At 36.6% G+C, this 27,392-nt stretch overlaps 3 protein-coding genes across 6 annotated transcripts in view; 2 read left to right on the top strand and 1 right to left on the bottom strand.

The window, feature by feature from the left end:
- aasdh (aminoadipate-semialdehyde dehydrogenase) overlaps positions 1 to 1,714 on the top strand; it is a 19,223-nt gene extending 17,509 nt beyond the window's left edge. Inside the window, exons 15-16 of one of the 2 annotated variants that reach the window (XR_006157440.1) lie at positions 1,153 to 1,278; positions 1,474 to 1,714. Coding sequence is in view for 1 of the 2 variants with exons in the window: in XM_042746121.1 (XP_042602055.1) it covers positions 1,153 to 1,179 (27 nt within the window). In the remaining variant the exon portion in view is untranslated. Of the gene's footprint in view, positions 1 to 1,152 lie in introns of both variants that reach the window. The other variant, XM_042746121.1, reaches the window with a different exon arrangement.
- cracd (capping protein inhibiting regulator of actin dynamics) overlaps positions 1 to 17,178 on the bottom strand; it is a 26,720-nt gene extending 9,542 nt beyond the window's left edge. Inside the window, exons 1-2 of one of the 3 annotated variants that reach the window (XM_042746116.1) lie at positions 16,934 to 17,178; positions 5,808 to 5,921 (exon numbers count right to left, since the gene is read on the bottom strand). In XM_042746116.1, the coding sequence (XP_042602050.1) occupies positions 5,808 to 5,868 (61 nt within the window). In that variant the 5' untranslated portion in view covers positions 5,869 to 5,921; positions 16,934 to 17,178. Of the gene's footprint in view, positions 1 to 331; positions 656 to 5,807; positions 5,922 to 16,933 lie in introns of those variants that run through there. The other 2 variants (XM_042746117.1, XM_042746118.1) reach the window with 2 other exon arrangements.
- Positions 16,738 to 27,392, top strand: part of LOC109051419 (centrosomal protein of 135 kDa-like) — a 16,313-nt gene continuing 5,658 nt past the window's right edge. The window contains exons 1-17 of the mRNA XM_042746119.1: positions 16,738 to 16,878; positions 17,917 to 18,309; positions 18,667 to 18,791; positions 19,412 to 19,602; positions 19,691 to 19,858; positions 19,956 to 20,100; positions 20,547 to 20,631; positions 21,002 to 21,130; positions 21,348 to 21,563; positions 23,311 to 23,376; positions 24,079 to 24,229; positions 24,341 to 24,573; positions 25,273 to 25,425; positions 25,535 to 25,675; positions 25,898 to 25,975; positions 26,623 to 26,774; positions 26,961 to 27,076. Coding sequence (XP_042602053.1) covers positions 18,673 to 18,791; positions 19,412 to 19,602; positions 19,691 to 19,858; positions 19,956 to 20,100; positions 20,547 to 20,631; positions 21,002 to 21,130; positions 21,348 to 21,563; positions 23,311 to 23,376; positions 24,079 to 24,229; positions 24,341 to 24,573; positions 25,273 to 25,425; positions 25,535 to 25,675; positions 25,898 to 25,975; positions 26,623 to 26,774; positions 26,961 to 27,076 — 2,143 coding nt within the window. The 5' untranslated portion in view covers positions 16,738 to 16,878; positions 17,917 to 18,309; positions 18,667 to 18,672. The remainder of the gene's footprint in view (positions 16,879 to 17,916; positions 18,310 to 18,666; positions 18,792 to 19,411; positions 19,603 to 19,690; positions 19,859 to 19,955; positions 20,101 to 20,546; positions 20,632 to 21,001; positions 21,131 to 21,347; positions 21,564 to 23,310; positions 23,377 to 24,078; positions 24,230 to 24,340; positions 24,574 to 25,272; positions 25,426 to 25,534; positions 25,676 to 25,897; positions 25,976 to 26,622; positions 26,775 to 26,960; positions 27,077 to 27,392) is intronic.

The following is a 27,392-nucleotide window of genomic DNA, read 5'->3' on the forward strand; positions in this document are numbered from 1 at the left end:
CTATCACAGGGGGATGTTGTAGGTTCCTCTAAATCTACTCTAAAATCCCAGCTTCACTGGAGGTTTTTTAAAAGTGCTTGGATGGATATGTATTGTGAAAGGTGGTATACAAATAATTGAATCTCTACTGGGTTGTAGGTTTTACTCAATTCTAAACAAGCTACTTTCTTTCCCATCAGTTACTTCTGATAACATACACACTGTGGATATAATCTGAGCTTCATGACCAACAATCAAACACCAACTTTTAAACAACTAATTCCTAATCTGTAAAAATTAACAATCCAAAACAATCGTAAAGAAAACCTTTATAGAATAATTCTCAACCTACCAATTAAAGTGGAAATCTGCAGTTGCAAAGTGTCTCTGGCATGACTGAATCATACGGTTCCCATGTAACGGCATTAAACCAATGATAAGGCAAGGGACCTTTGGTTTGTAAAGAATGCCGTGGAGAGGCTCCACGTCCTGAGACTACAAAGTTATTAGCAATCATAAAAACTACGGAGATTAGAGTAGCTCAAAAACACATATTTACGAATAAAATTATATGTAAAACATGTCAAATAAAATATTAACTATATACACTACTGATCAATAGTTTGTGGCCTGTAAGATTTTTTAAATTTTTTTAAAAGAAGTCTCACCAAGACTGTGTTTATTAAATCAAAGATTCATTAAAAACAGCAATATTGTGATAAATTTTTGCAATTTAAAATAACTCTTTTCTGTTTATCTAAAATACAATTTATTCTGAAATTTTATTCTTATATTTATTCTTAAGCTGAATTTTCACATGATTATTCAGAAATCATTCTAATATCCTTATTTGGTTCTTAAGCAACAGTTCTTCTTATTAATGGTGAAAACAGTTGTGCTACTATTTTCAGGATTCTTTGATGAGTAGAAAAGTTCACAAAGATCAGCATTTATATGAAATAGAAATCTTCTGTAACATTATAATGTGTATGTGTGAATATTTTCAATTAAAGCCTGCAGGTTCCTTTTTGGTCCTTCTGAAGGTATTATAACTAGCCTACACCATAAGCACACCACCAGCAAAGAGCAAAACATCTCTGTATTTTCTGTTTTTATAGATGTTTGTGTGTATGAAGGCTCAAGACTGTGTGTAACTGACTCTCTGTGTTGTAGGAGCTCCAAGTGAACTGGCTGGGGTGACAGGGCCACTCTACACCACAGAGTAGATTCATTCTAACAGCGAGAGATCAGTGTGGATCTGTTACAGGCTAAAAGTGGAAAGTAGTGTGGAGTTACACAGTAAGTAAGTGTTGCTGCTCAAAACACAATGGCACAATAACAAAGAAAGTAAGACATTTGGTACCTGGCATCAGTGACCGCTTCTGTTGCAAGTTTTGCAAGTTATTACCGTTCCAGAGTTTACCATTTACGAGCATATATGACTGGATGATTTTATGATTTCTCGTATTTTGTCTCGTCATTTCCCTCTCAAAGCCACGTCCAAGTCACAGTCTGTTCCCAGCTGCTGCTACTCCATTTCTCTGGCCCACAATGCAGTGCTGCAGGCGTCCTCAATCACTGAGGCATATGATGTGAGTGGACACCACTCAGGCAGAGAAACAGCCCTCAAAGTGTCTGCCTTGTACTCCTCCATACTACAACCACTATACATTCAACCGCAGCCTACCTGCTCCTATGAGTGTCAGTATTGCTAAATAAATTCACTCAGACCTGACTGTTCCCCTCACTTCTTCACAAAAGCTAAAACACACACCCATCCCACTTGACAACATAAGAATACTCAACCTTGCTCCTCGCACTCTTGTCGTAGAATGTTCCTCACTAGCGCAGCAAAGCCAGTAACTTGTTTTTTTGTCCCACCTGAACCTGACTGTTCCCCTCACACTCCAAATTTCAGTATTAGTACATGATTGATATATTTATCATAACAACATAATTGCCACTGTTCCTTTTGTCAGCAGTGTACTTGATTGCCTAACACATGGGTCTACATCTGTAACAAAATTTAGAAACAAGCATGCCACACTTCAGCTGTACTGAGGAAGCACAAAATAAGTCACACGTGATATATATTTATGTTAATAAGTTAGATGTGGTTATAAAGTTTGAGGGCACAAGGTTCACTCAAAAAGGTGTGTAAACCCTGGACAACAACAATAACACGTGATCAAGTCATATTTAAAGGAATAATTCACACAGAAATGAAAATCATTTACTCACGCTCATGTCGTTTCAAATCTGTACGACCCTCATTGTTACCAGGAACAAAAAGGAGAAATTTGGGAGATAGTGAATAAGGACTGGGGACAAAAAGTGAACAAAAGCACCATAAAAGTGGTTCTTTTGGAATTCAACTCTTATTGCATTGTGAGTGAATTAGCTCTAGTCCAAATCTAGCTCAAGTCAAATGAACCACTTTTGTGGTGGTTTTGCATCCTTTTTGAAGCTTGAAATCTCCTGTCTTCCCATCCTCTTTCATTGTAATGGCATGGAAAACAACTTAAAATCTGTAAAATTTCTCCTTTTGTGTTCCACAGAAGAAAAAAAGGTCATATAGGTTTTAAAGAAATGTGGCTGAGTAAATACTGAGAGTATTGTCATTTTTGAGTGAACTTTCCTTTAAAGACACAGGCTCATGCACGCAGACACAGCACACAATTCTTTTGTTTTTGTGCCCACACCACACAGTTCTTAAAGAGACAGCACTGATGTTTTGAGGCATTTAGTCACTGTCACTTTAAGAGCAGGCCGTTTGCAAAGATCCTCACCCTGTTTTTGTTTACCTGGGCCTTCAGATACTGTTACCTCTACCCGCGAATCTAGCTTAGCCTCCTTACGGTCCGTCGCCATGGTTACGACGGGCTTTGTCTGCAGCAAGGGTAGAGGGGGGATAAGTGTGAACACAAAGGTATGTTCCTCATTTATGTGTTTGGTTTGTGTGTGCAAGTCTGAAAAGAAAATGGAAGGAGATGATTGCTTTTCCTTCTTGGTGCTTCTGGGCCCTTTTTTTTTTCAAATGCTTGACCATTGTTTTTATTATCATCATTGTCTGTTTGTGCTTGTACACAGTCTAGTCTGCTTTTAGTTCTGAGTTTATTTTTTGCAATCGCTTGTTTGTGAATAACAGAACCATGTCTTTGTCTTTTTTCAGAGGTTATTTGCTAAGAATTGAAGAATGAAATTCCTCATGTTGCAGACATATCACAACCTTATATTAAGGGGACTGCATCTGAGACACAAGACAACCCTCCTAACAACCTTGTTTCTGTTTTTTAATAATGATCAGCTGACTGTATGAAAAATGTGTTAATGTTCTAATTTATATACAATTCTAATATAGATTGAAAAGAATGCCATGTGCTAAAAAAAATGGTTAGTGCACTTTACTTGTGCAGAAGTAGTGCACAAGAAGTCCAACTAAACTATTGCAAGTACACTTTAGGTAGACTTTAAATACCTTGCAATTGAAGACCGATATTATTCAAAGATCATACGATACTCATCAATAGTGAAAATAAAACACATTTTAGGTTTAATATTTAAAAATGTGCATTGTGCACAAGTAGTACTCTAAATAAAGGTTAATTATACATTTTATATCAGTAAGTCTTGAGCGATATGTCAGTAAATATGTTAATTGATTTGAACTATACTTAGTATAAAATAAACATATTTTAAATTACTTTTTTACTAGGGTCTTCATACAGACAATCATAATTTATTGTCTTTTCACTAGGTTGTGGCATTGTTATTGTTCACTAAAAGTAAAATTAAAACTGTATATAAAATGTAAATGTTAGATGAAAATGTAAAAAAAACTCAAATGAAAATCGCAGTTTAGGCAATTTACTGAAATAAGTTTGAGTTGAAGTACTAAAATGACTGAACTGAAATAAAGGTTAAAAAGAACTGAAATTAAAAAAAATGATAGATAGAGAGAGTGAGCGAGAGAGAGAGAGAGAGATTTTTGGTGAAACGTGTATGCACATACATGCTAGCTGAATGATCAAGCTTCTTATTGTGTGTCTGTGTGGGTGTTTGTATATTAATGTGAAACTGCAAAGTATTGTGTCTGTGAATCACAGTTGTTTGTAGTGTGCACTCTGCCTCCATATAGGTACAGTAGAGTGCATTATCACATCAGATATGTGCTTGCTCAGCAGTCAAAATTAATGGCTATTTAAGAAGCACTTTTTCTGCTATCTTATGTTAATGGATCCCCCATACAATTTACTGCAAAACAGCATATTAAGCAAAAATGTGAATTGTTTTGTTAGCAGATTACCACAGAATCCATTCAAATTCTCATGCATAATATAATTTTCAGCATTGATTAAGCACTAAAGTTCCCCAAATGAGGTTTTATTGTTCCGTACTGCTGCTCGGATTTTTACATGTGTTCATTCAGGATGCCAGGACACAAAATGCCAAGATTTAATATGTCGTTGGTTATCAAAATATATTCCCTCAAAACCTGCATTCCTTTTGGCAAACAAAAACCTTTTGGCAGCACAGTGTTGCACTAACTGTTAAACACAGCAAACTGTAAATGATTACAGTCTTACATCATCCTTATGTGCAATTGCATTGTTTCTCTTTGTATGAGAAGACAGTGTCCTTTAACGGCTCATGGGGTCACCCTGAAAGTCTCTCTGTCTGAGCAGTCTCAGCTGTGACAAAAAAAAAAAGCTTGTCTGTTTTTGATGTGCACATGGATCTGAGATTGTGACACAAGTGTGCACGTGGTCAAAACTGTGACTGTGTCTTTACAGAAGTAATTGATATTTTTATTTAACAAGGATGCATTAAATTGATCAAAAGTGAAAGTAAATTAGCACCAAATCAGCATATTAGAATTATTCTGAAGGATCATGTGACACTGAATATACTGGAGTAATGGCTGCTGAAAAATTCAGCTTTGCCATCACAAGAATAAATTATATTTTAAAATATATTTAAATATAAACAGTCATTTAAATTGTAAAAAATATATATGACTTTTTCTGTATATTGGATCAAATAAATGCAGCCTTGGCGAGAGATTTCAGGTTTTGAAAGCAACTTCTTTTAAAAAACCTCAAGTATTTGAACAGTGGTGTAAATAAAATGTTTTTGATATAGCTTTGCGAACAAAACCTTGCCTGAATGGCAGACTTTCCAGATGCTATCTTCCAAGAATTAGCATTGATTAAGCAATCTTTCCACAAAAGAGGCATAGAGCATTTGAAGCAGAATATACATTGTTTGTAATGTGGCCTAGAGGCAACATAAATGCATTCACACAGGAATCACAAATTTACAACATTGTTCATGGTCATTTTTTAGCATAATGTTGCCTTCTGTGTTGATTCTCATGTACAGCTGATAGAACACAACATGTGTGGTTATTGCTATGACAACAGCAACATTTAGGGTGGTTCTGATGTAGCATTTTATCTACACAGAACGAAAGGCTCAGCAGAGCTGCATCAGATACTATAGGATGATGGTCAGAGCAGGCATTTTTAAATAAAGACGGGCTACGTAGCTGTGATTCTAGCCTAAATACACAACAGGGCTTGAAGCTGTCAGTAATGCCTGCACATTAAGCAAATCACATGTTATGCATTAGGGATCAGGGTGAAATGTTCTTGTTTTGCACAAAGGGCCGTTAATATTATGATAGCAAGCTAGCTTCATTTGTACAATGGAACGACTTGAAGGAACAGCTAGAAATCACTGAAGCAAAATGGGATGGCTGACTGCACAGCGTATAGCAAAGCTTGTCTAGCTGCCTGTGCTTACTGAGCACAAAAGCACACTTTTACCTAGTTCAGCCGCACAGCTGGAAAGAGCTGCACACCACTGAAGGAAAACCTTAGGGAACATGGATTCAACCTTCTGCACCTTGATTTACAAAGCTCTGTTGCTGCTCCTTGGTGCTTTAGGGAAAAATATAACAAAACCATTGAATCACAGCTTATAGAGCTCTATTACATTAGCTTATAGTAAAAATAGCATGCCATATCTTAAAAGTCTCTATTGAAGTATGAAGGCTATTAAATCTAATTGTGTTGGTTGTGGATGAATGATGGTTATGGAGATCAGATGAACACAGATCTTTCATCAATAGCCCATAAGATCTCATTGGATGTCAGGGTTGCCTTTCAAAGCTTGACTTCAGCATTGTGAACCAGGCAATTCTGATCCAAACATTACTCTTATGAACTGAACCCTTGCAGTAATACAAGTAGGAACCAGGGCTTGTTGTCACACTTTTTACTTAAGTGTACAGTAAGTTGATTTAAAGTCAATTTCTGTATACCCACCTTGAACAATATTACCCAGGAAAAACATATAGCCGCACTTTGTATGTTAAGTTGTCACATTCAGAAACTTTCAACTAAATATGCATGTAAAATATTATAGTATATAGTAAAAAATGTATTTATCAAATTATATTACATTATTATATATATTATAACATATAAAATATGTCACAACTTGCCCCAACATATCATTTCTGAATACAATATAAAAATGTCTAACACATAGTTCAACTTTTCAGATTTAAGAGTTTGAACACAACAAACAAGCTTTAGTACAAATTGCAAAAACCTAGTTAGGGAGATATACAGTATGGCCAATGTGACAACTTCCCCATGTGACAACAAGTTCCAGTCTCCCTTATAATATAACATATATATAAGTATATAATATATATGGCAAATAATGATTTTAAACACAACACTAACACTACACTACTTCAGTAGCCTCCTGATCCGCCATAGACATTTTATGCAACTACTTTGACTCGGTACTCAGTCTGCTGTCACAGACATGAGCAAGCTCTTTAGTCAGCCCTTCTCTCTTTTTCCAAGTCTTTTATCTAGGATTGAAAAGAAAAAAAAAAACTGTGGAGAAGATTGGTTGTGTGAATCTGCAAGGTGCTAGTCTAGGCTTTTTTGAAAAACGATGATTCTGTAATGCATAAAGGTAGAAGGTAGAATTTCCTTTTGGTCTAAATTATTAGTTTTATATATATATATATATATATATATATATATATATATATAATATATATATATATATATATATATATATATATATATATACACACATCTAGGTTCAGTAATGTTTTAGAAAGAAGTCTCTAATGCTCATCAATTTGGCATTTATTTAATCAAAAACACAGTAATATTGGGAAACATTATTACAATTTAAAAATTGTCTATTTTAATATGAATGTAATTTATTCCTGTGTTAGCAAAGCTGAATTACTGCAGTCTTCAGTGTCACACAGTCCTTCAGAAATCATTCTAATATGATGATTTACTTTGACATTTATTATTAATGATGTTGAAAACAGTTGTTACTTACATGTGATACCATTTTTGAAGATTCTTTGGTAAACAGAAAGTTCAAAAGAACAGCAAATCTTTCAACATTATAAATGTCTTTACTGTCACTTTGATCAATACAAATGCCTCCTTGCTGAAAAAAAGTATTTCCTTCAAAAAATAATCAAGATCTTACTGACCCCAAAGTTTTAAATACCAAATATAAAGATAAAATGAGCAAATATATAATATGGGGTCTGAAACAACTATAAAAGAAGGAAAAATTCATGGCAAGAATTGTAGAGTAATTATGTGATACATGTGTACCTACTACCTACCTACACACACAAGCTTAGTGCATTTCATGACCTTAGCCACTAACTATTAAAATAAAACTGTATTTAAAAAGTTGTGTACAAAAAGCTCACTTTTATACACATATATTCTATTTTACACCAAAATAAACAAAAAGCTATTGGCCCTTGGTTCTAACACACTGTTAGCATTGAATGTGCATACATTTATTTTCATTACAATGCATACAATAAGACAGACACAATGAGCCTTTGAGGATGTGGGGCTTGTAAGAGATAATGGCAGTTTCATGAACAGAGGTCTATTGTGTTTAACGCTATCATGCCACATGCATTACGAAAAAAAATGCTTTATCGCATACATGGTCGAAGGTGTACGCAAGAATAAAGGCTTACCTGGTTGTCGATTTATCTGGGTAAGAGGCTAGAAAGTATGCGTGTATGAATGTGTGGCTGTTCCACTTGCCTGCTGTTACTGTGGAGCTACGCCATTACCTAGAGTCAGGTGTCACATTGCACAGGTGCACAGAGAACTCAAGAATGCTTATAGCCGTGTGTGTTGTAGTGCGAACATGAGGACGAGTATATCTGTGATGAATGATGCATTCACAAATATCTCCATTATTGAATAGTGTGAAAAATGATGGTATGCCTATTCCTACCACCATACAACTCTCACAATGTATGTTTTTGTGTGTTCCTCGTGGGATTTTTGTTTGCATGATGTCCTGTGTGAGAGCTTAGTGGCATATTCCCGAGATGTGTTTATACATGTGACTGAAAACAATCCTAGAATGTGTTTGAGAAAGGAGAAAGTGGGTGATAATGCTGAGGTAGTGTGCTGGTTCATACTGCTGTCTCTGTTGCTGCTCACAGAATGACACTTTGTTCATTGGCCAGCTTACCAGAGGCAGCAAGAACAGACATGCATTGATCATTTCAAACTGCCCAGCACACACAAAGACTGTGACTGTAAGCTTGTTTGTCAGCGTATGTGAGGATGCGTGTGTGTATTGTGTCAAAACAATTTCAAAGAACAAGGGCCTCCATTAACTGAATAAAGACATGTGACGATCAATAGTGGCAGAAACAGCTACCTGTCTCCAGTGTCACAAATCAACTATTATTAAAGGGTTAGTTCACCCAAAAATGAAAATTAGCCCATAAATTACTCACCTCAAGTCATCCTAGGTGTATATGACTTTCTTCTTTCAGACGAATCCAGTCTGAGTTATATAAAAAATTGTCTTTGATCTTTCAAGCTGTTTAATGGCACTCAGCAGGTGTTGCAGTGCCTCAGTCCAAAAGAAGTTGAATAAAAAGCGCCCATCCATAAAAAAAAGTGTCTCACACAAATGCTGTGACGGTGGCAGATTTCTACCACCGCGGTGGTAATGGGACCAACTACCACCGGTGACGCGGTGTTGAGATATATGTATATATAATAATTAATATTAAATTAAATATTAATTTTAACATAAACTGAAAACATTAATCGCCTGCACAACTGCTGCTTATGTCACTTTTTCTCTTAACAAGAAGTGCATTTATTCAGTCCCAGAATGACTGAGAACAAGAGACGTTTCAGACGTGCGCTCCTCTTCACTTCAGCGCTGTAGCCTGTATCCTTTCATATCAAAGCGCAAAATAAACTACATGCATGAAATGTTGTGGTCAATTAAGTCATGAAGTTACCAAAAAGGTGAATAAAGCTGACTTAAAACTGTGCATGCATTTAATATATTTTATATGAGTCACACTTAAGATCAAGTCTCTGAAATGGTTTTCAAATCTGTCCTGGAGCAACCTAGCACTGTATCACTCATCTAACACACCCGATTCAACTTGTCAGCTTGTGTGTATTTTAGCACTTCCATCAGTGAATATGCAGCCTCCAAAACACTAAAATAAATATAAAATAAATAATACAGTTAGACAAGAAAGTAGCCTAAATAAGAAAGTTAAATACAGCCTGGCAAGAGGCGCAGCACAACAAAATACTATATAACTCATTATAATAAGTGATGCTACAGTACACATGTCCCGTGTAGACACGAGACTCAACCTGTTACGACGCGGTGGTTTGACACTGTTCCGGTGCCAAGCAAGCGGCGCGTTAACTCCTGCACGAGCTCTCTTTTGAAATAGGAATTGTTGCCACATTTCTTGTTAACATCTTTCATTTATCGCTGTCTCATTTGTATTTGTCCAGTTTGGAGAAAGCCTCGCCAAACCTGACCAGCCAGGCATTTGCAATCATGGGAACTTGTACAAACGTGGATGGGTGATATGAATGGAGATGGCACCAGATCGCTGATGTATTATTTGGTTTCCCAACGAGGTCCATCGTCCAAAACAAAATTAATTTGCTAAAATGCATAAACTGTATTTTCCTGCGCTCAAACCTGCCAATCTGAAGGAAATGCTGTGTATGGCGTGTGAGGTAATTTGTGGATTACCATAGATATAGTTTAAATAAACCAATTTGCAACTATTACTGTTATTACACTTGTATACAAAACGTATTATTATGCTTGTTATAGAGTGCGTGACTTCACGTGCACTACCGACGGTGGCAGTAGACAACTGCAGTGGCAATCAACCACCGCGGTGAAGCGGTTGTCACGGCGACCGTCACAGCCCTACTCACACGGCTCTGGGTGGTGAAAAAAGTCCTCCTGTAGCAAATCAATGTGTTTTTGTAAGAAAAATAACCACATTTAAAACAATAATCAATTTAATCTAGTTTACGCTCACTGTTGTACACGGAAGCCGTTCCGGGCAGATGACGTATGAGGTCGGCTTTGCGCATGCGCCACTCAGAAGTAATGAATGCAGAAGTGCAGGGGAGAGATCAAAACAAAACAACGGTCACTTATTAGAAGTACAAAACGAGGATTTGTAAAGAAGAATGTCAGAGTACTTTGATTTAAGCCAAGAGGAGACTGTTTTTTTCTTTGCTAAAGTAAGGAAACTCTGCTTCCTTTGCTATGGTTAACAAATGTTTCACAAGTCTCACTGGCGCATGGGCAACGCAGACCTCATACCTCATCAGCCCGGGGCTGCTTCCATGTACAAATGTTGGCGCAAGCTAGAATAAAGTGATTATTGCGGTTTGAAATTGGATATTTTTCTTACACAAAATGCATCGATTTGCTACAGGAGACCTTTGTTCACCCCACGGAGCCATGTGAGACACTTTTTTTTATGGATGGGCACTTTTTATTTAACTTCTTTTGGACTGATCCATTGAGTGCCATTAAACAGCTTGAAAGATCAAAGACCATTTTTAAAATGACTGGATTCGTCTGAAAGAAGAAAGTCATATACACATAGGATGGCTTGAGGGTGAGTAATTTATGGGCTAATTTTCATTTTTGGATGAACTAACCCTTTAAAGGAGCAATTTGAAGTAGACATAGTTATTTTCTAACCATATAAAACATGACACATCATGCATTTCAGTTGAATCTATTACTTAATTAACCTTCTCAATCAGAACATGGCTGTTACTTATGAAGTTAAATCAACATCAAATACAAAAGTAGCTGTACATAATGCATGTAAGTCGTTATAGTATTATATAAAAGTAGTACATACATTTTAGTTTAGTTTGCATGAATGGTCCCAGTTTATATTACGTGTCTTTTCTAAGTACTTGTGTCATAAACAAATTCTGTCATTAGTTTCTCACCCTCATGTCATTCCAAACCCATACGACCTTCGTTCATCTTCGGAACACAAAATAAGATATTTTTTAAGAAATTTGAGAGCTTTCTGACCCTGCATAGACAGCAACGTAACTACCACGTTCAAGGCCCAGAAAGGTTGTAAGAACATTGTTAAAATAGTCCATGTGACATCAGTAGTTTAACCTACAAGCTACAAGAATACTTTTTGTGCGCAAAAAAATATCAACTTTACTGTCAGTCTTCAACACGCGTTCAGGAGAGTACACTAGATTTATTATCTCTTTAAAGTGGGATACAGGTAAGTTTTTGTGGTAGGGGTAGGGTTAGGTTTAGAAGTGGGTTAGGGGTTATAGCAATTAATTACAAATGTAATTACATGCAATAAGTGCATTTTATCAAATGATTCATTTCAGTGTTAAAACAGTAGTGAAAGGCACTTAATATGAAGTAGGTCCTGATTAATTATAATAAAGTTAGTTCTGGTTCTCAAATCTGACTGGTCTAGAGGGGCTAATAAAAATGGATATAAAGAGGGACTTTTCACGGTTTGTATCACTCCATTTGATGATCCAGACTGTCTGTCTTTGCATCAGTGGTGGTTAGGTGAATCTTTCTGTCACACCAATAGGTGACTTAAAGTGACTGTCTTTATTAAACATTCACTTGACCTGTTCATTCAACAATGCTGATTCATTTAGGAGTAAAACTTTACTGTCTTTAAAACTTTACAATTTATGCTGAGTTTATTTTAGCACTGATTTTCACTCGATGACAGGTTTTGCAAAATCGCCAAGTTAACAAATGCCCAAAATCGAAGGCAAATCAGTGCTCGTTTACGCAAGTGACAATCACGCAATGTGAATTATCAAAGACATGATCTGAGAGAATCGCTCATGAAATATTTGGCATGCTAAATAACTGGACCTGTCAGCAATTCAAAATCCTGCTGTGTGAAATAAGAAAAATACATCACCTTGACCTAAAGCCGATGAGAGAGCAAGATACAGGGTAGTGGGAAGTCCGGGAAGGAGTTATATGAAATTTCACACCTTGGCTACCCCTCATATTGTTCTCAGTCAAAATTCACTGTTCAATATTACTTATGTAAATGTCCCTTGTTACTGGAAATTAATTAAAGATCTTAGCATAAATGGTTACAAATGTCATTTCTGCTGTCCTCAGCACTACTGACAGGCATGTTTACTGAGCGTTAACATGACTAACTATTACTAATAGACTATGAACATGCAATGCCTTGCAAAAGTATTTAGACCCTATAAGCTGATGTGTGCAGTTTACTTGATGTAAAAATCAATTCTCCTGTCTAAATGTGGAGGACATCTGTTAGTAAACCACTTGCAAACTAGCTTGCTAGACAAACCTTCTTAGTCCAACATGTCAGCATGTGGCTTAACCAATGGTTAAGCCTCCTTTGGAGCAGGAGTTTTTGGTTGTAAAATTATAAAAGGGGGCAGGAAGAAATGTGAAGTATTTATTTGGAAACAGTCATTATTGCATCAGCGTTGTGGGAATTGTATGCTGCTGCTTCAACAATGCTACTTTCAATTGTTTGTTTTCAGTTCTAAAAATAAGTTCATTATCTTGATGGTGTTTCGAGATTCAGAATCACCTGCACTGGAAGGCTGAGTCTTTCTTAGATGTGTTAAACTTCAGAGACTGTAGTGACTCACTCTGGCAGTGAATATCAGCGTTTAATAAAAACTCCCACAGAACAGACACAGAAGGGAATCATCGAGGAATCAGATTCAATCTCAAAACATTACCTTTCAAGATCTGCAGAAGAACAGGCCTAGACCAGCAGCCCACTCCAATAAAACACATGGCCTCCAGTGATCTCTAACCATAGAATATGAATCCGCCGAGAACAACTTTATGGTCTCAGTTTTAATTGATGTGTTGGAAACTTGATTTCCAGTCAGTCGTTAATCATTTCTCAACTTGACAGTACAGTGTGATCACCTAAAAATAATAAATGCAGATTTTGCCATGATCTATCTATCTATAAACACTTAAAGACGTGACACATTAGTGGTATTTCATAAGTATTTAAGCATAGTATTACATAATTTTAGCAGTATGATAAAAATAGCAAAAACAGTAATATAATTTCTCAGCTGTATGTGTTTAGAATATGGAAAGATTGCTGAATCCTGTTATTTGGTAAGAGATACTATTGTATGATAGCGCAGCTAAAATGTTTTACTTACAGCTTAAAGTGTTGCTGATTAAAATGAGAGGAGGAACTGGGTTGAACCAGGTGATGTAATTACAGCATGTTTCCTGACAGACACACATTTCCTAACTGTCCTGTCGCTGTCTCTCTATCAAATACACTATTTTTATTCAGAACAAACAAAAACAAAAGCATCTGCATGTCAGAATATCGCAATCCATTACAATCGGACAAATCTGGCCTTTGTTTTGTCAGTCTGTTTTTCTAATCCCTCCGTTCTTGTATCTAGATCTCAAAATCTTCCTTTTTGTACAAAAATTTGTGCAGTGTCATTGTTAACAGGTCTGTACTGATTCTGTTCAGCTACTTGAGATTTATGTCAATAGTTTTGTGTGTGCATATCTCCTGATCACACACACAAGTCTTCGGGTGTGTTTACCCTTAGCAGGTTTGGTTCGATTAAAATGAACTGGAGTGATTACTCTGTTAGTGCGGTTCATTTGAATAAATGTAAACCCTGGTGTGCAACAAACATGCAGTTATAAGCCGGTAAAAATATACCACCATATGTACAGTACACATACATATGTGCATTTAGCCCAGCACACAGCATTGTTTTGGATGTTCACAAAATATATGTCATAAAAGCTGTCCAATCAGATTGTCACCTTATCCTTGAGTCTTTTGTTTTGTATCTGAAAGTTCTGTTAAAAACGAACCCTTAGTCAAAGCAACATTCCTTCAGATGAATTATTAAATGATAATTCATTATTAATTATAAAATGATTCCAGTAGATCTAGGCCTAATGGTTCATTTCAAGAACTTAACAATATAAAAGTATAAGCATGTTAAATATGCAAAAATTGTCTAGTTTACACTAATAAGGACAGAAAACCAACTGAACTCTGAAGCTTTTAACCTCATCTGCATGTTAAACACTACTTGCCCCATCTAATTGACTGACCTACATGTCAGCAGTTGTGTGTTCTAGTGTCTAGGCAACATTTGCCTGTTTTCAGACATGCATTCAATTGTATTGCTAAGTGAATATCAGTTCAGATGTAACACTTCTTACTTCATGTGATGTTTTCAAGTGTACATCTCTGCCTATGTAAGATCATTTTCTAATGATACCAAAGTGCAGATTGTGTTACCTTATATCTGAGGGTAATGTTACTCTATAAGTGCCTATTAAGACACTGTTTGATAGTGTCTATCGATGCCCATCTATTTTAATATCTGCAGCCAAAGGCAATATGAATTCCTCTAGGGATCAAGGGATGACTCTATATTCCTATTGTCTATCTGTGTCGTACTACACTAGAGGGCAATGTTATAGCACATAATGTTTTGTGGCCAATGTCTGTCACGTCCAATCCATGAGCATGCCAAAGTGGGTTTAATTAGGTCATATTGTGGTGGAAAATAACATCCTATAAAGTCCAGCATGCTTAAGGCACACCCACTGTTGTCTAAAGTTGTGTAACCTTATTCAGATTATGCTGTGGGATCGTCTGTCGCACCAACAAAAGCACAGACACTCCAGTCAAACACACAAGGCCTTTCCCCTTCACTGGTCAACTTGTATTGACGCTGTACTTTTTATGAATTAATATTAATTGGCCTTTCCATTAATTATTTACAGTGGGAGGAAGCCTCGGGAGCAGTTTCTCTGCTTTCCTCTACTCGAACGCACAAATCTCCAGGGTGAATTAGAGGAACATGCCCCCAAACCGAGGTCAGCAGTGGGAACCTCTGAGGCTGTTTCCTGTCTTAAAAATGGACATTATAGCTTTTAAATGGCAGGCCCAAAAATGTAAAATTCAAAGAGGAGTAAAGTAGCTTGTGTGTCTAGCTGTAAATGTTGTGTATTTAAAGAACATTTCTCCTTGTTTCTTTACGCTGTTTTTTATGTGCTAATCCAGTGTGTGTTTTAATAATATGTTCAATTTTGAATATAATATTAAAATCAGATATTTAGATAAAAAAATTATGTTTTCTGTCCCCAAGTCAATTTTTGGTTTTCAACCATTGATAGGAATGCATAATATACCATACTGGTTACTGGTCAGTATTAGAAGGTTTTCTTTAGTAAATATGGGATTGAATTGTGCATGCTCATTTCCACTATTTATTTATTTTTTTTACATTCTGCCAACATCTAACACTCATGAAGAGTTCATTTTGAAAATGCAAATAATTTAATAACATGATTAAATGTAATCTTTGGCTAATCTGAATGAATATCAATTTTCATGCTGTACATTAAAATGTATCAATTCAATTGTATTTAGTTTTCAGTGTTTTATTTGTTTTATTATTAATTTTATTTTTACAAAATAGTTTAAATTCTTCTTAGCTTATCATATTGGCCATAAATTTGAATACCAGTGCTTCCCTTATCACAAAAGCATGTGATCCAAGAAATTCAGATCAAAATTACTTTGATTCAATTTAATTTCCATGCAAGAAAACACAGTTACAGCTAGGACTGCTGAATACCATCATCTGTCTGTACATACACTCAAAAATCCATCCATCCATTCATGAATTTTGTGTAAACTGAGAAAAAGAAATCCTAACTTTATATAGTAAGTGTAAGGTTTGCGTGTATGTTATTGATCAGTGAGCCTTCAACAATATAACAGCAATGTTAGATAGGCCTACACAATAAATAACTCATGCATGTTCACCAAGTCAGGGTGTTTATAGTGTGGACCCGATAGCAAACACAAACAAAGAAACAAAACTGAAATTCAATTTACAGTTACGCATTACATCATCGTTACCTCACGATAAAAGAAGAAAAATTAGGCCAGACACTGTCAATTAAAAATATTCTTAGCAGCCTATTATGAGTATTGAAGCCTGCGTATCAGTGATGTATATTTGGCTTAAGTAATGACTATAGCATCACGTCCTTTGTAGGAACGGGCAATTCTATCGATGGCATCTTTTGCCACAAAAGCATGCATATTGTGGCAGGTATGCATCGTGAGAGAAAACGACACTAAAGCTCAGGGCACCATCAATTGCCTGCACCAGTTCCCGTAAGCATATTATGAATGACTGACGACTCGTAATTAAAACAGTCTATGTTTTGCGGACGTATCTATGAAATCCACAGCATCACCTAATCAAAACGACTGTCATTCATAAATAAGCTAATAAAAGGAAACACATTGAGAGGGCAGATTGATGTGATGATGCAAACGTATCGACGGCGTTTTCTACTCAGTGACGGATCTGATATCATGCATTTCATCGCCAAATGCAGCCCAAGACATCTTCATGCCTCCCCAGCTGCGCACACATCTGTGAAGAATGGTGGATTTTGGAAGATGGGCTATATGACAAGGTCAGTATCACCGACAAAGCTATGCAGTTCAAACAAATGTTTGATTGTCTCCTACCTCTCCAGCGTGTGTGATGGCACGGCACGGCGATCAGTTCCTATGCTTCCTTTATTGTGTCTCGCGGCACTCGGTTATCTACCATTCAAATCGCAGCACGCGAGCTGACCTCTTTGTGTATGTGTGTGTGTGGATGTGTGTGTTGCTGATGCTGCGAGTGCTCGCCTCCTCCTCGCGACAGTTCCGTATGCATTCAGTGCGCGCGGAGGCGCTGCTTCTCACCCAGCTGCACGTGAAACACGAGGGTGTGGCAGAGGCCGTTCACAGAATAAAAACAGAGCCTTCTGCTCTAACATTTCTGTTTCTAAATATACGCCCTTTTAATTTAATGAATGCTGCACAAGTCTCTAAATGCAGACCACAGTCTGAAATAATTACAGAGGTTGAATAATAAAAACTCCATAAACTGTTTCGGAATTACAGTAAAAATAGATTTTCTATTATTTCATATTTTCTATTAGGGGCTTACAGGGATTATTATGTTCTGAATTCTCTTAAACAGCAAATATGTGACCCTGGACCACAAAACCAGTCACAAGGGTCCTTTTTTTTTAACTGAATAAATGGATTGCTGAATAAATAAGCTTTACATTGATGCATGGTTTGGTAGGATAGGACAATATTTGGCTGAGATACAACTATTTGAAAATCTGGAATCTGATGGTGCAAAAAATAAATAAATAAATCTAAATACTGAGAAAGTCGCCTTTAAAGCTGTCCAAATGAAGTTTTAGCGATGCATATTATTAATGAAAAATTAAGTTTTATATTTTACGGTATAAAATGTACAAAATATCTTTATGGAACATGATCTTTACTTAATATCCTACTGATTTTTGTCACAAAAGAAAAATCAATCATTTTGACCCTTACGATGTATTTTTGGCTATTGAGACAAATATAGCCTACCCGTGTTACTTGTGACTGGTTTTGTGGTCCAGGGTCACATATTTGTAACCACTTTTATCTGTCTTTTCACTCAGTCTCCACTAGATGGCGCAGGTTCAATGATGGGAATCATATGGGAATGAGCAGGACTGGTCTTTCCTTCTCCTTGGCGCCATTTTCAAACAGCGTTACCGCCACCGGAAGACCGCTCACCGTGGGGAGGGGCGGAAATCTGCAGACACTGATGCTTAGCTAACCTCAAAACAGTTTCACACTATGAAAGCACCGCGGAAAGCACCCAAACAACGAACAACAAGCAGACTTTGAGGGTTAAGTGTTGTATCGGCTGTATTCCCCCTGAGGAGAGACGCTGCTAATGTTAATTTTATGAATACGTAGCTGCAGAATGAAGACTGAAGCTAATGCAGCAAACTGCCCTCCGAAGACAGACTGACAGTTTACGTAAACAACAACAAGCGTCAGAATAAGTATGTTTGTGAAAACGGTTTACGTGTGTATTATTAATGGGCTTTTGTAGCTTTATGGTCACGTTTTAAAAGTGAGCTGCCTAACTTAACCTACCTAGACAGTTCGCATTTCGTCCAAAAGTGCTGTCTAGGGGTTTGTTTCCCAAAAGCATCTGTGATTGCAAGTTCTATTGAACTCTGTTGGTAACGACGGAACTTGCGACCATAGTTGCTTCTGAAAAACGCACCCCAGTTTGGCAGCTCACTAGATTTTGGAACACAACCGACGACCTTAACGTCTGTTTATTAAAGGTTTAAAGTATTAAATAAACATACAAAACCAACTCGTGCTCTGTGTGTATCATTGTGTTTATGTAGAGTTGAATGAGTATGACGACCAGCGCCGAGCGGAAGTTCATCAATCTGCGGAAGCGTTTGGATCAGCTGGGCTACAGACAGCCACTGGCCATCGAGAGCCTGCCACTGGTCGAGAAACTCTTCAGGTCAATATGCTGAACTATACACCAGTAAAGATTTTTGTCATCTGGTCAGTAGTTTAAATACTCCTGCCCTGCCTTTCCTGCGGCACAGGAAATTATTAACTTTTTCTCTGCTTAAAAAATTATATATATATATATATATATATATATATATATATATATATATATATATATATATATATATATATATATATTTTTGTGTGTGTGGCAAAAATAATATTTTCAATTTGGAAACATAAATGAATATGTTTATGAAAAACGATGCAATATGGTTGCTTGTTTTTAATTTAACTGATGCTTCTAAGTCATTTGTAAATAACAATTCTGAGTACATCACACAAAACCAAATATTTACATATTTTGGTGGCATAAAAACACAAATAGATGATCATTAGATTGTGACAATTGCAGCACTGGCCTAATGGAGCAAGTAAAAATTCTGCCAAGAACATATATGTTCATCATAACAGTTCCAAAATGCCTGAACATATGGGTTAATTTTATCTAGTTTCTGGAAATAGTCTTCATGAAAATTAAACATGACATACATTTTATAAATGTATATAATATGTGAAACATGATTTGACAGGAGTATAAACATTCTGTTTTCATTTATATCTTAGTGACCTGGTCCACACCACAGAGAGTCTCAGGAATGCCAAGCTTGCTACAGGAAAGACGGAAAAAGAAAGTCGAAATGTTGATGCTGTTCTGGAGCCATATAAAGCTGAAAATGCCCGGCTAATCAGAGAAAACAATGAACTGCACCTTGGGCTGTTGAAACTGAGAGAGGAGAAGGATCGGATCAGCAGGGGTATGGATTGAGTGTAATGCCTCAAATCCTGTTGCAAACAAATTTAATCTGAAAGGAATGGTTATAAAAAGCATTTTTCCTTCAACAGAGTTGAAAGCATACATCCGGAAACTGGACCATGAAACTTCAGATCTGAAATTCCTCAATAATCAGTATGTGCACAAAGTCCGGTCTCTTGAGCAGGACAGCCAAGCTAAGGCCGAGCGTATCCTACAGCTCCAGGAGAAGAACATGCAAGCTGTTGTTCAGACACCAGGTTGGTACATTTTATTTAATATTGCAGCTATGATATTCATCTGTGTTTGTTTAAGTTACGGTTAGAGCAATTTATAGTCAATGACTAATTTAATTAGGAGGGAAGAAACGATCAATCCCATTTAGACGTCAGCGGATGCAGATAGATGAACTCCTCCCTCCGTCCAGTGGCCCCATCCCTTCATCTGTGGCGCAACCACATGATCCTTACATCGCTGACCTTCTTCAGGTGGCTGATGACAGGTGTGGGGAAGGAAACAAAACAGAATCATGAGAAATTAATTGTTTTGTTATTAATGCATTTGAAGGCTAGACATGTAAGAAAAGAAAAAAGGCCATATTTAAACATTTAATTAATTTGCATTAGTTACTGCATTAATTTTGGTAGCACCGATTCTAATATTTATAAATGCTATAAATATTTAAAAAAGTTTTAAATAATTTTTTATATAATTCTTTTTTTTTTTTTTTTTTTTTTGTGACATTTTAATATTTAATCTGTTGCACAAGTTAACAAATTCAGCCCGGTTGTAACATATAGTAAAGTAAACATGAAGTTACCATTTTAAAGTTAATTTAAAGCCTTTAATAATTGTGTTATTATAAAGTGTTTATAAATATAAATGCAATTATTTAAATAACTTTTACAGCTTTTATAATAATAAAAAAGTTATGACTCTTTGTGATAGGATTCAGGAGCTTCAAAAGGAAGTGGCACAGCTGAAGCTTGACCTGGAAAGAGCACAGGCAGGAATCAAACATCTAAACACTCAGGTAAGCATGCACACACTTAAAACTTATCTAATTTAATTATATATATATAAAATAATCAATCAATATATATATTGATTCTGAGGTGCCATTTTAATATTTCGGGAAACAAATTGTTTTACATGAGGTGCTACCTCATTGTCTGATGAGAATGAGAGCGTGATTATAGTTGTTAAAGTGGAACTGAGAGTCCTTAAACTTGTTTAATACTTTTTTTGCAACATCCTTCAGGAGACCACATGTATGGGTATTCAGAACTGTTAAAGTTATTTCTAAAATAATATTGTCTCAGTTATTTATTATATTTTAACAGTGGTACTGCTTTTATTCATATCATGCACCCTTAGAAGTTTTTGTCATGCTGTGTGTACAGGTGGAAGAGCGAGATAAAGAGATTGAGCGTCTGAATCGAGCTCTGGATGGTGGTCGACCAAATGATGTCATCTCTCTGGAGGCTCAAAACATCAGTAATGAAAAACTTATTGCTCATCTGAACCTTCAGGTAAATGGATATTCCTCTAATAATTACATTTACTTCATCTTGTCTGGGAGATTATCTGACTGAGACCACCGAACCAAGCATATATCTTCAAGATTAAGAGTTCACTGATGTCCATCACCTCTTTCTGTTTGTTTTATAGGTACTTTATAGGTGTTTATCTCCAGCTAGATGCTAACCCTGTAATAACCCTATAATAACAAATAATGTTCTCTCTCAGATAGAGTATCTGCAGGAGACCAACAGATCCGTGGAACAGAGAATTGATGGACTGCAGCAGAGGAAGAAGACCGTGTCCAGTGAGGTGGCTGATCTGAGCGCTCGAAATCAAGAGCTGTGTCAGGAGCTCACTGAGATAGACCAGCTTGCCCAGCAGCTAGAGAAAGACAAAGAGATGGTTCTAGAGACTGCCGACATGGAGCTGCACGAGGCCAAGGTGAACTCAGTGGGGTCTATGCTTGTGATCAACCTTTTTTCTTTTTGGCGTTTTGCCGTTATTTAGATAGGGCAGTGTTATGAAAGGAAGGAAATTGGGAGAGAGAGGGGGTGGGATTGGGAAAGGTCCACAAACTGGGATTCGAAATCAGGACGCCTGTAGCGCAACAGCACTGTATGTCGGCTCACTGCCCACAAGGCTATCTGCACCGACTGATCAACTTTCAAATAATAAAATAAGCCTCAGTTCTTCTCTGAATGTGTAAAGTTTTGCGAATTCTGTTTATATAAAATTAATAATACTGGATTAACGTTGCTGTAAATAAGTGATTTTAAGCAAGTTTTTTTTTTATTAATTTGCCTTTCTTTTTATTTAATTATATTTTATTGCTATTTCATTATTTTTTTAAGAGCCTAGGGCAGTCAGAGACAAGTGCATTTCAGTAATATTAGATGACATTTTATACGCAGAGAATCTTTAATTCTTTTTAAAATTTTGACTTAGAGAGGCCATATGATGCTGCTAAAAAGAACTTTATTTTGTGTATTTGGTGTATGCAATGTGTTCATGCAGTTTAAGGTTCAAAAAACACATTATTTTCCATATAATGTACATTATTGTTTCTCCTCTATGCCCAGCCCTTCTGAAATGTGTTGATTTTTACAAAGCTCATCGTTCTGAAAAACGCGAGGTGTACGCTGATGTTCCAACTATCCAAATCCCTCAAACATGCTAAATAAATCAAACGGACTTTAAAGAAATGTTACGCCCCTCAACATACTATGCCATCACTACATGAGACAAAACCAGTAAAACCCAATCAGTGGGGACATAATTACTGATTATAATGACCTATACTGTGTTTTTACACGCTGCGTATCGCGCCGCGTAAACATAAAACCATATCTGCATTTGTGATCTGAGAAACAACAAACAACAAGCCTACTCTAATGCTCAAAACTCGCATTTGAATCATCACTGGCAAATTATTATTTAAATATAAAAAAAACATACCTACAGGCTGTGAATCAGAAGCGCCAGACTGTCCTTGCAAAGTTGGAACTGCCCAACTTTATAGAAACAGCCTTTGTGCCACAGACGCATTGTATGCTGCTGGTTCAGGAAACAGTCCTCATCCTCCATAAAATGCGCAGCACACATCTGAATATTTGGGTTGAACTGTTCTGGAACAGTGTACAAATACAACTTAATCACTGATTTCTAGTTGTGTCCTCTTTTGGAAGGCCAAATAAAGTAGATTCGCTTTCACAACGAAACACACAGCGACTCCACAACATGACAGCTGCAGCAACAGCGAGAATAAAAGTTACGCCTTCTTACTTTGCGTGAACATTTGGGGGCGGCGTTATGCAAATCTTCCCACATAGTGACGTAGACATATGGGGGTGTGTATAAACGAGGCATTTTAGGGGGGTGTGGTTGACTTAACTTTTATAAAGAATATCTCTTTGGATTTGAGACTTTAGTCTTTGCAACTTTACAGATCAGATAAAGGAAAATTTTAAATTGCATCATATGACCCCTTTAAATTACATTTTTAAATAAACAAATGTAATTTTAATACTCATATGTTTTAATATTTATTGCTAATTAATACTTAGTAAACGAAGGATTATAATGTTAATTTTTGGTCTCAATGTGTCAAAGCATGGATTTTAATATTTTAAATACTTAAATATTTAGCTTTATGCAGTGATACTTACACTAGCCCTGTGTCTATCTCTAGAAAGAGATTCAACATCAACAGCAGGAGCTAGAGAACCTGGAGGAGGTCATCGCTACATTAAGACGGGTATGTGCATGGGTCCACACTGCAGCATGTGAAATGAGCTGTTAAATTACCATCTGGCTCAGAACAGCACATTTATTCTGTCTGGCCTGACATGACATGGAATGGTTAAGTATAGCTTCTGGATATAAAGCTTATATGTTTTTGTTTACCATCTTTGGGTAAATACTTTACAACATCTATTAAAAGATTCCTGACTATAAGGAAGTACTTCTTTATATAGCTGTTCCTAGATATCTCACATTTTATTACTGGCCTTTAGAGTCTTTGAATACTGGTAATTAGGGATTTTGGAGGTGAATAATCTTAACACACAAATTAAAATGTCTCCATGTTTATCTGAAAATTAAGTTATAAGTTAAAGTTATGCATTGTAAATAACATTTGTAAATTTTTTCAGAAACCAGGCATTTCTTTTGAATCCAAATGCAATAATACAAAGAAAAAACTCAAAGACAATACATCATGAACTCTATTTATTAATTAAATTAAAAAAAAGAAAAACCAATTAAAAATCATAATGAACTATTAAATAATTTGAAGCATACACCAAAGTCCCTTTCAAGGGAAGTCTGTTCACTGGGCGGCCATATTTGCAACGCCTCCAGGCAGCTTAAACAAGACCAAGTCCTATCTAAATGAATGGGGGAATCCTGAATATTTCAAATCAGCAACAAAATCTAAATTATGATTTTCCCTCTGCAGGATATGGCAGAGGGAGATCACGTGAAAGACCGTCTGAGGGATCAGCTGCTTGATCTTCAAGAACAGAATGACAAGATGGAGGGCCTGATACACTTTCTGGAAGTAGACAAAAAGAGACTTCAGGATAAAGTAGAAGCAATGACTCAGGCTGGTGAGATGTAACGCTGCTCTCTATGTTTTATTTGCAGGTGGAGTGGTGTGTGTGTGGTGTTTGCATATTTAGTTTGTCATTCACCTGATTTTGGTACTGTGCTTGTTTCAGATAAGGAGATGATTCTAGAATTGGAGCGGATGCGTGCGAGGCATGGGATGTGTGGCAAGGAGCAGTCTCCATCCCGTCTGGATGGCTTTGTGAAAAGCTTAGAGGAGGAAAGAAATTACTACAAACAGGAGCTGGAGCGATACCGGCTATGTAGGGGCAGGACAGACAAAAGCCCCACCCCTAGTCCAGGCAGGGGGAGGAGCCCCAGAGGAAGAGGCAGCTGGCACGGGAAGGTTGGAGCTGACATTTACTTCTGTAATTACATAATTATTACATACATATGTAATCATATAGTTTTTCTCACTTTTTCTGAAATGTTAAAGGGATAGTTCACACAAAAATGAAAATTGTCATTGATTACTCACCCTCATGCGGTTCCAAAACCATAAGACCTTCGTTCTTCTTCGTAACAGATTGATGGATAAAGTTGTTTTGTTTGTTTCTTTGCACACAAAAAGAATTCTCGTAGCATCATAAAATTGCTGTTGAACCACTGATGTCACACTGACTATTTTAACGATGTCCTTACAACATGTCTGGGCCTTGGATATGGTAGTACCCATATCCAAGTTTCCCATTTAAAAATAAACCTTTTGTTTAAAATAAATAATGATTTGCTGAGTTTTCAAAATATAAAAGCCAGTGAAAATTGAATAAAAAAAAGAAATATATGAGAAAATATATGTGAAAAAATTTAATATTTTGTAATTATAGTTATTTATCATACATTTTATGCATATTTCCTTATTACCTTTATTTTATACATCATAACTGATTTTGTAACAAGGCTGCATTTTTGTGCACATTTGACTGATTAACTCTTTAATTACCTGCTTAAACAATTATTTTAGAAAGTATTTACCAAATATACAAAAACATCATGATTACATCACACCTCACTGGGAAACAAGTGGCTGTTTTTGTATTTCTAGAGAGATGGTGACGCAGAGCTTTCACGTGCACTGAAGGAGAGGGATGAGCTACAGTCAGTGCTGTTGGGCTTTGAGAAACACATGGAGGACATCCAGACCAGAGTTAAATTACTGACTGCAGAGAGAGACCGTCTCAGCACTCAGTACCAGCAGGTGAGAAGAAATCTGGAAATTAATTTTTTTTTGGGGTGGAATATCCCTTTAAGATAAGACACATCTAGTTGTTTTCCTTTAAAGTTCTGTGTGTGTGTTTTAAATATAGGCTCAGGAGGAGCTGAGATGTGTCCAAAGGGAGCTTAAATCCTCTGAACTCCAGCACAGGATCAGAGATGACGGGGAACAGACTGAAGCTGAACTCCAGAGAGTTACTGCTGAGAGAGACGCACTTAGAGACAGACTCAATGTGTGTGTTTTTGTGCATTTGTGTATGTGTTGCAAAATGAGTTTTTATTTTAGTGGACCATAAATAGCAAAAAAAGTATATGCATGCAGTTTTCTGTGGTTAGAGTTGTGTGTTTGAAATTCCACACAGCACTTCTAAACTGAAGTTCACTTGTAGGTTAAGTGATATAGCTGTGTGTTAAAGGGAGAGTTGCCAAGATAAATCTTCTTTCGGACTTTGCAGGTTGCACAGAGCGCAGCTCTGACAGACAGAGAACAGGAGGAGATCAGGATTCTTGACCTGGAGAACACCATTGAGATGGTACTACACTAACACAGCTTGCACTGTTTATAGTTTCACAAACATTACCAGTGTGTTTTGTCAGGTCTGGATAGTCATGGGCTAATTCCAGATGTCTTGAGGGCACTGCAGGAAGTGGACTGTACTTTTAGAGATGTTAAAAATTAATGTGAGCAACTAAATCCCTTCCAAAAGACACTTTGTGAACTGTACATTTGTAATTTGCAATTTATGATCATTTGATCCTCGGTGAGAAGATTTTCTTACTTATAATGAGACCTGAATTGCTCTCATGCATAAAAACTGTACTGTACTTAGTATACTAATAGCAGAAAACTTTTTTCATTTCCCACCCCCAAGTGGTACACTAAAAACAGTGCCTGAGTTAAAGTAAACTTGGATTAAACCCATTTGCATATTTGACCCAAAACCTATATTAACAACTTAAACTTAACAACCTAAAACCTAAAGATAGGTTTTGATTGTATGTTATGAGGGTAACCTTCTGGGGCCAGTAATGTTTAGATTGATGTAGGATTTATCAAAAGTGCCCTTTGCCTCGTTGTTGGTAGGGCAAAAGAAATGCTCATTTATAAATTTGCCCTATATGTGAGGTTATTTTCAGGTTTTAAAAAATCATAATGTGAAACATTACTGTGTGTGTGTAGCTGGAGAGAGAGAGGGCTGATCTGCGTGCTCAGGTGGCTGTGCTGAAGGAGAGTCATGTTGCTATTGAGAAGGAGCTGAAGGCTCACTCAGTGTTGCTGCTGCAGAATGTAGAAGAGGCTACACAGCAGAGAGCCGAGAGCTGTGCACTCAGGTCTGTGTGTTTGTGTAGCACCACTGTAGACAGACATTTCTGCCTGTCTTGGTTGTGCTTAAATACGTGCCAGCATTTGTACCCAAAATTCTAAATCTGCTTTATATTTCACATTTGTGTGTGTGTGTGTGTGTGTGTGTATGTGTGTGTGTGTGTGTGTGTGTGTGTATGTGTGTGCACATTTAGGCTTCTGCAGGACCAGATGGAGCATTCTCTCTCAGATGTTCAGCACAGATTATCTGTCAAGACCAATGAACTGCAAGCAGCTCACCAACAGATCGACAAACTAGAAGAGAAAATCGGTGCGTGTCAGAACAGTATCTAGTTTTGCACTCTTCGAATTTTCTCAAGTGCACATCTTAACTCTTCTGTCTCTTCCTTCGTGTTTTCTCTCATGCATCTGTCTATCTCTGTATTAGGCTTGTCAGAAGTACCTTTAATTTGGTATCTAGCCAACACATTTATTTCTTTGTTCTCACAGTGTTATCTAACTAATTGAGAAAATTACTTAACTGAAAAATGCTTGAAGGTGATATGCCATTGTTTCAAATTTATTAGTAAATATATTGATAATGTTTCTTAAACACCAAATCAACATATTAAAATGATTTCAGAAAT

The sequence above is a fragment of the Cyprinus carpio genome, chromosome B20, assembly GCF_018340385.1.
Source record: "Cyprinus carpio isolate SPL01 chromosome B20, ASM1834038v1, whole genome shotgun sequence".
NCBI lineage: Eukaryota > Metazoa > Chordata > Actinopteri > Cypriniformes > Cyprinidae > Cyprinus > Cyprinus carpio.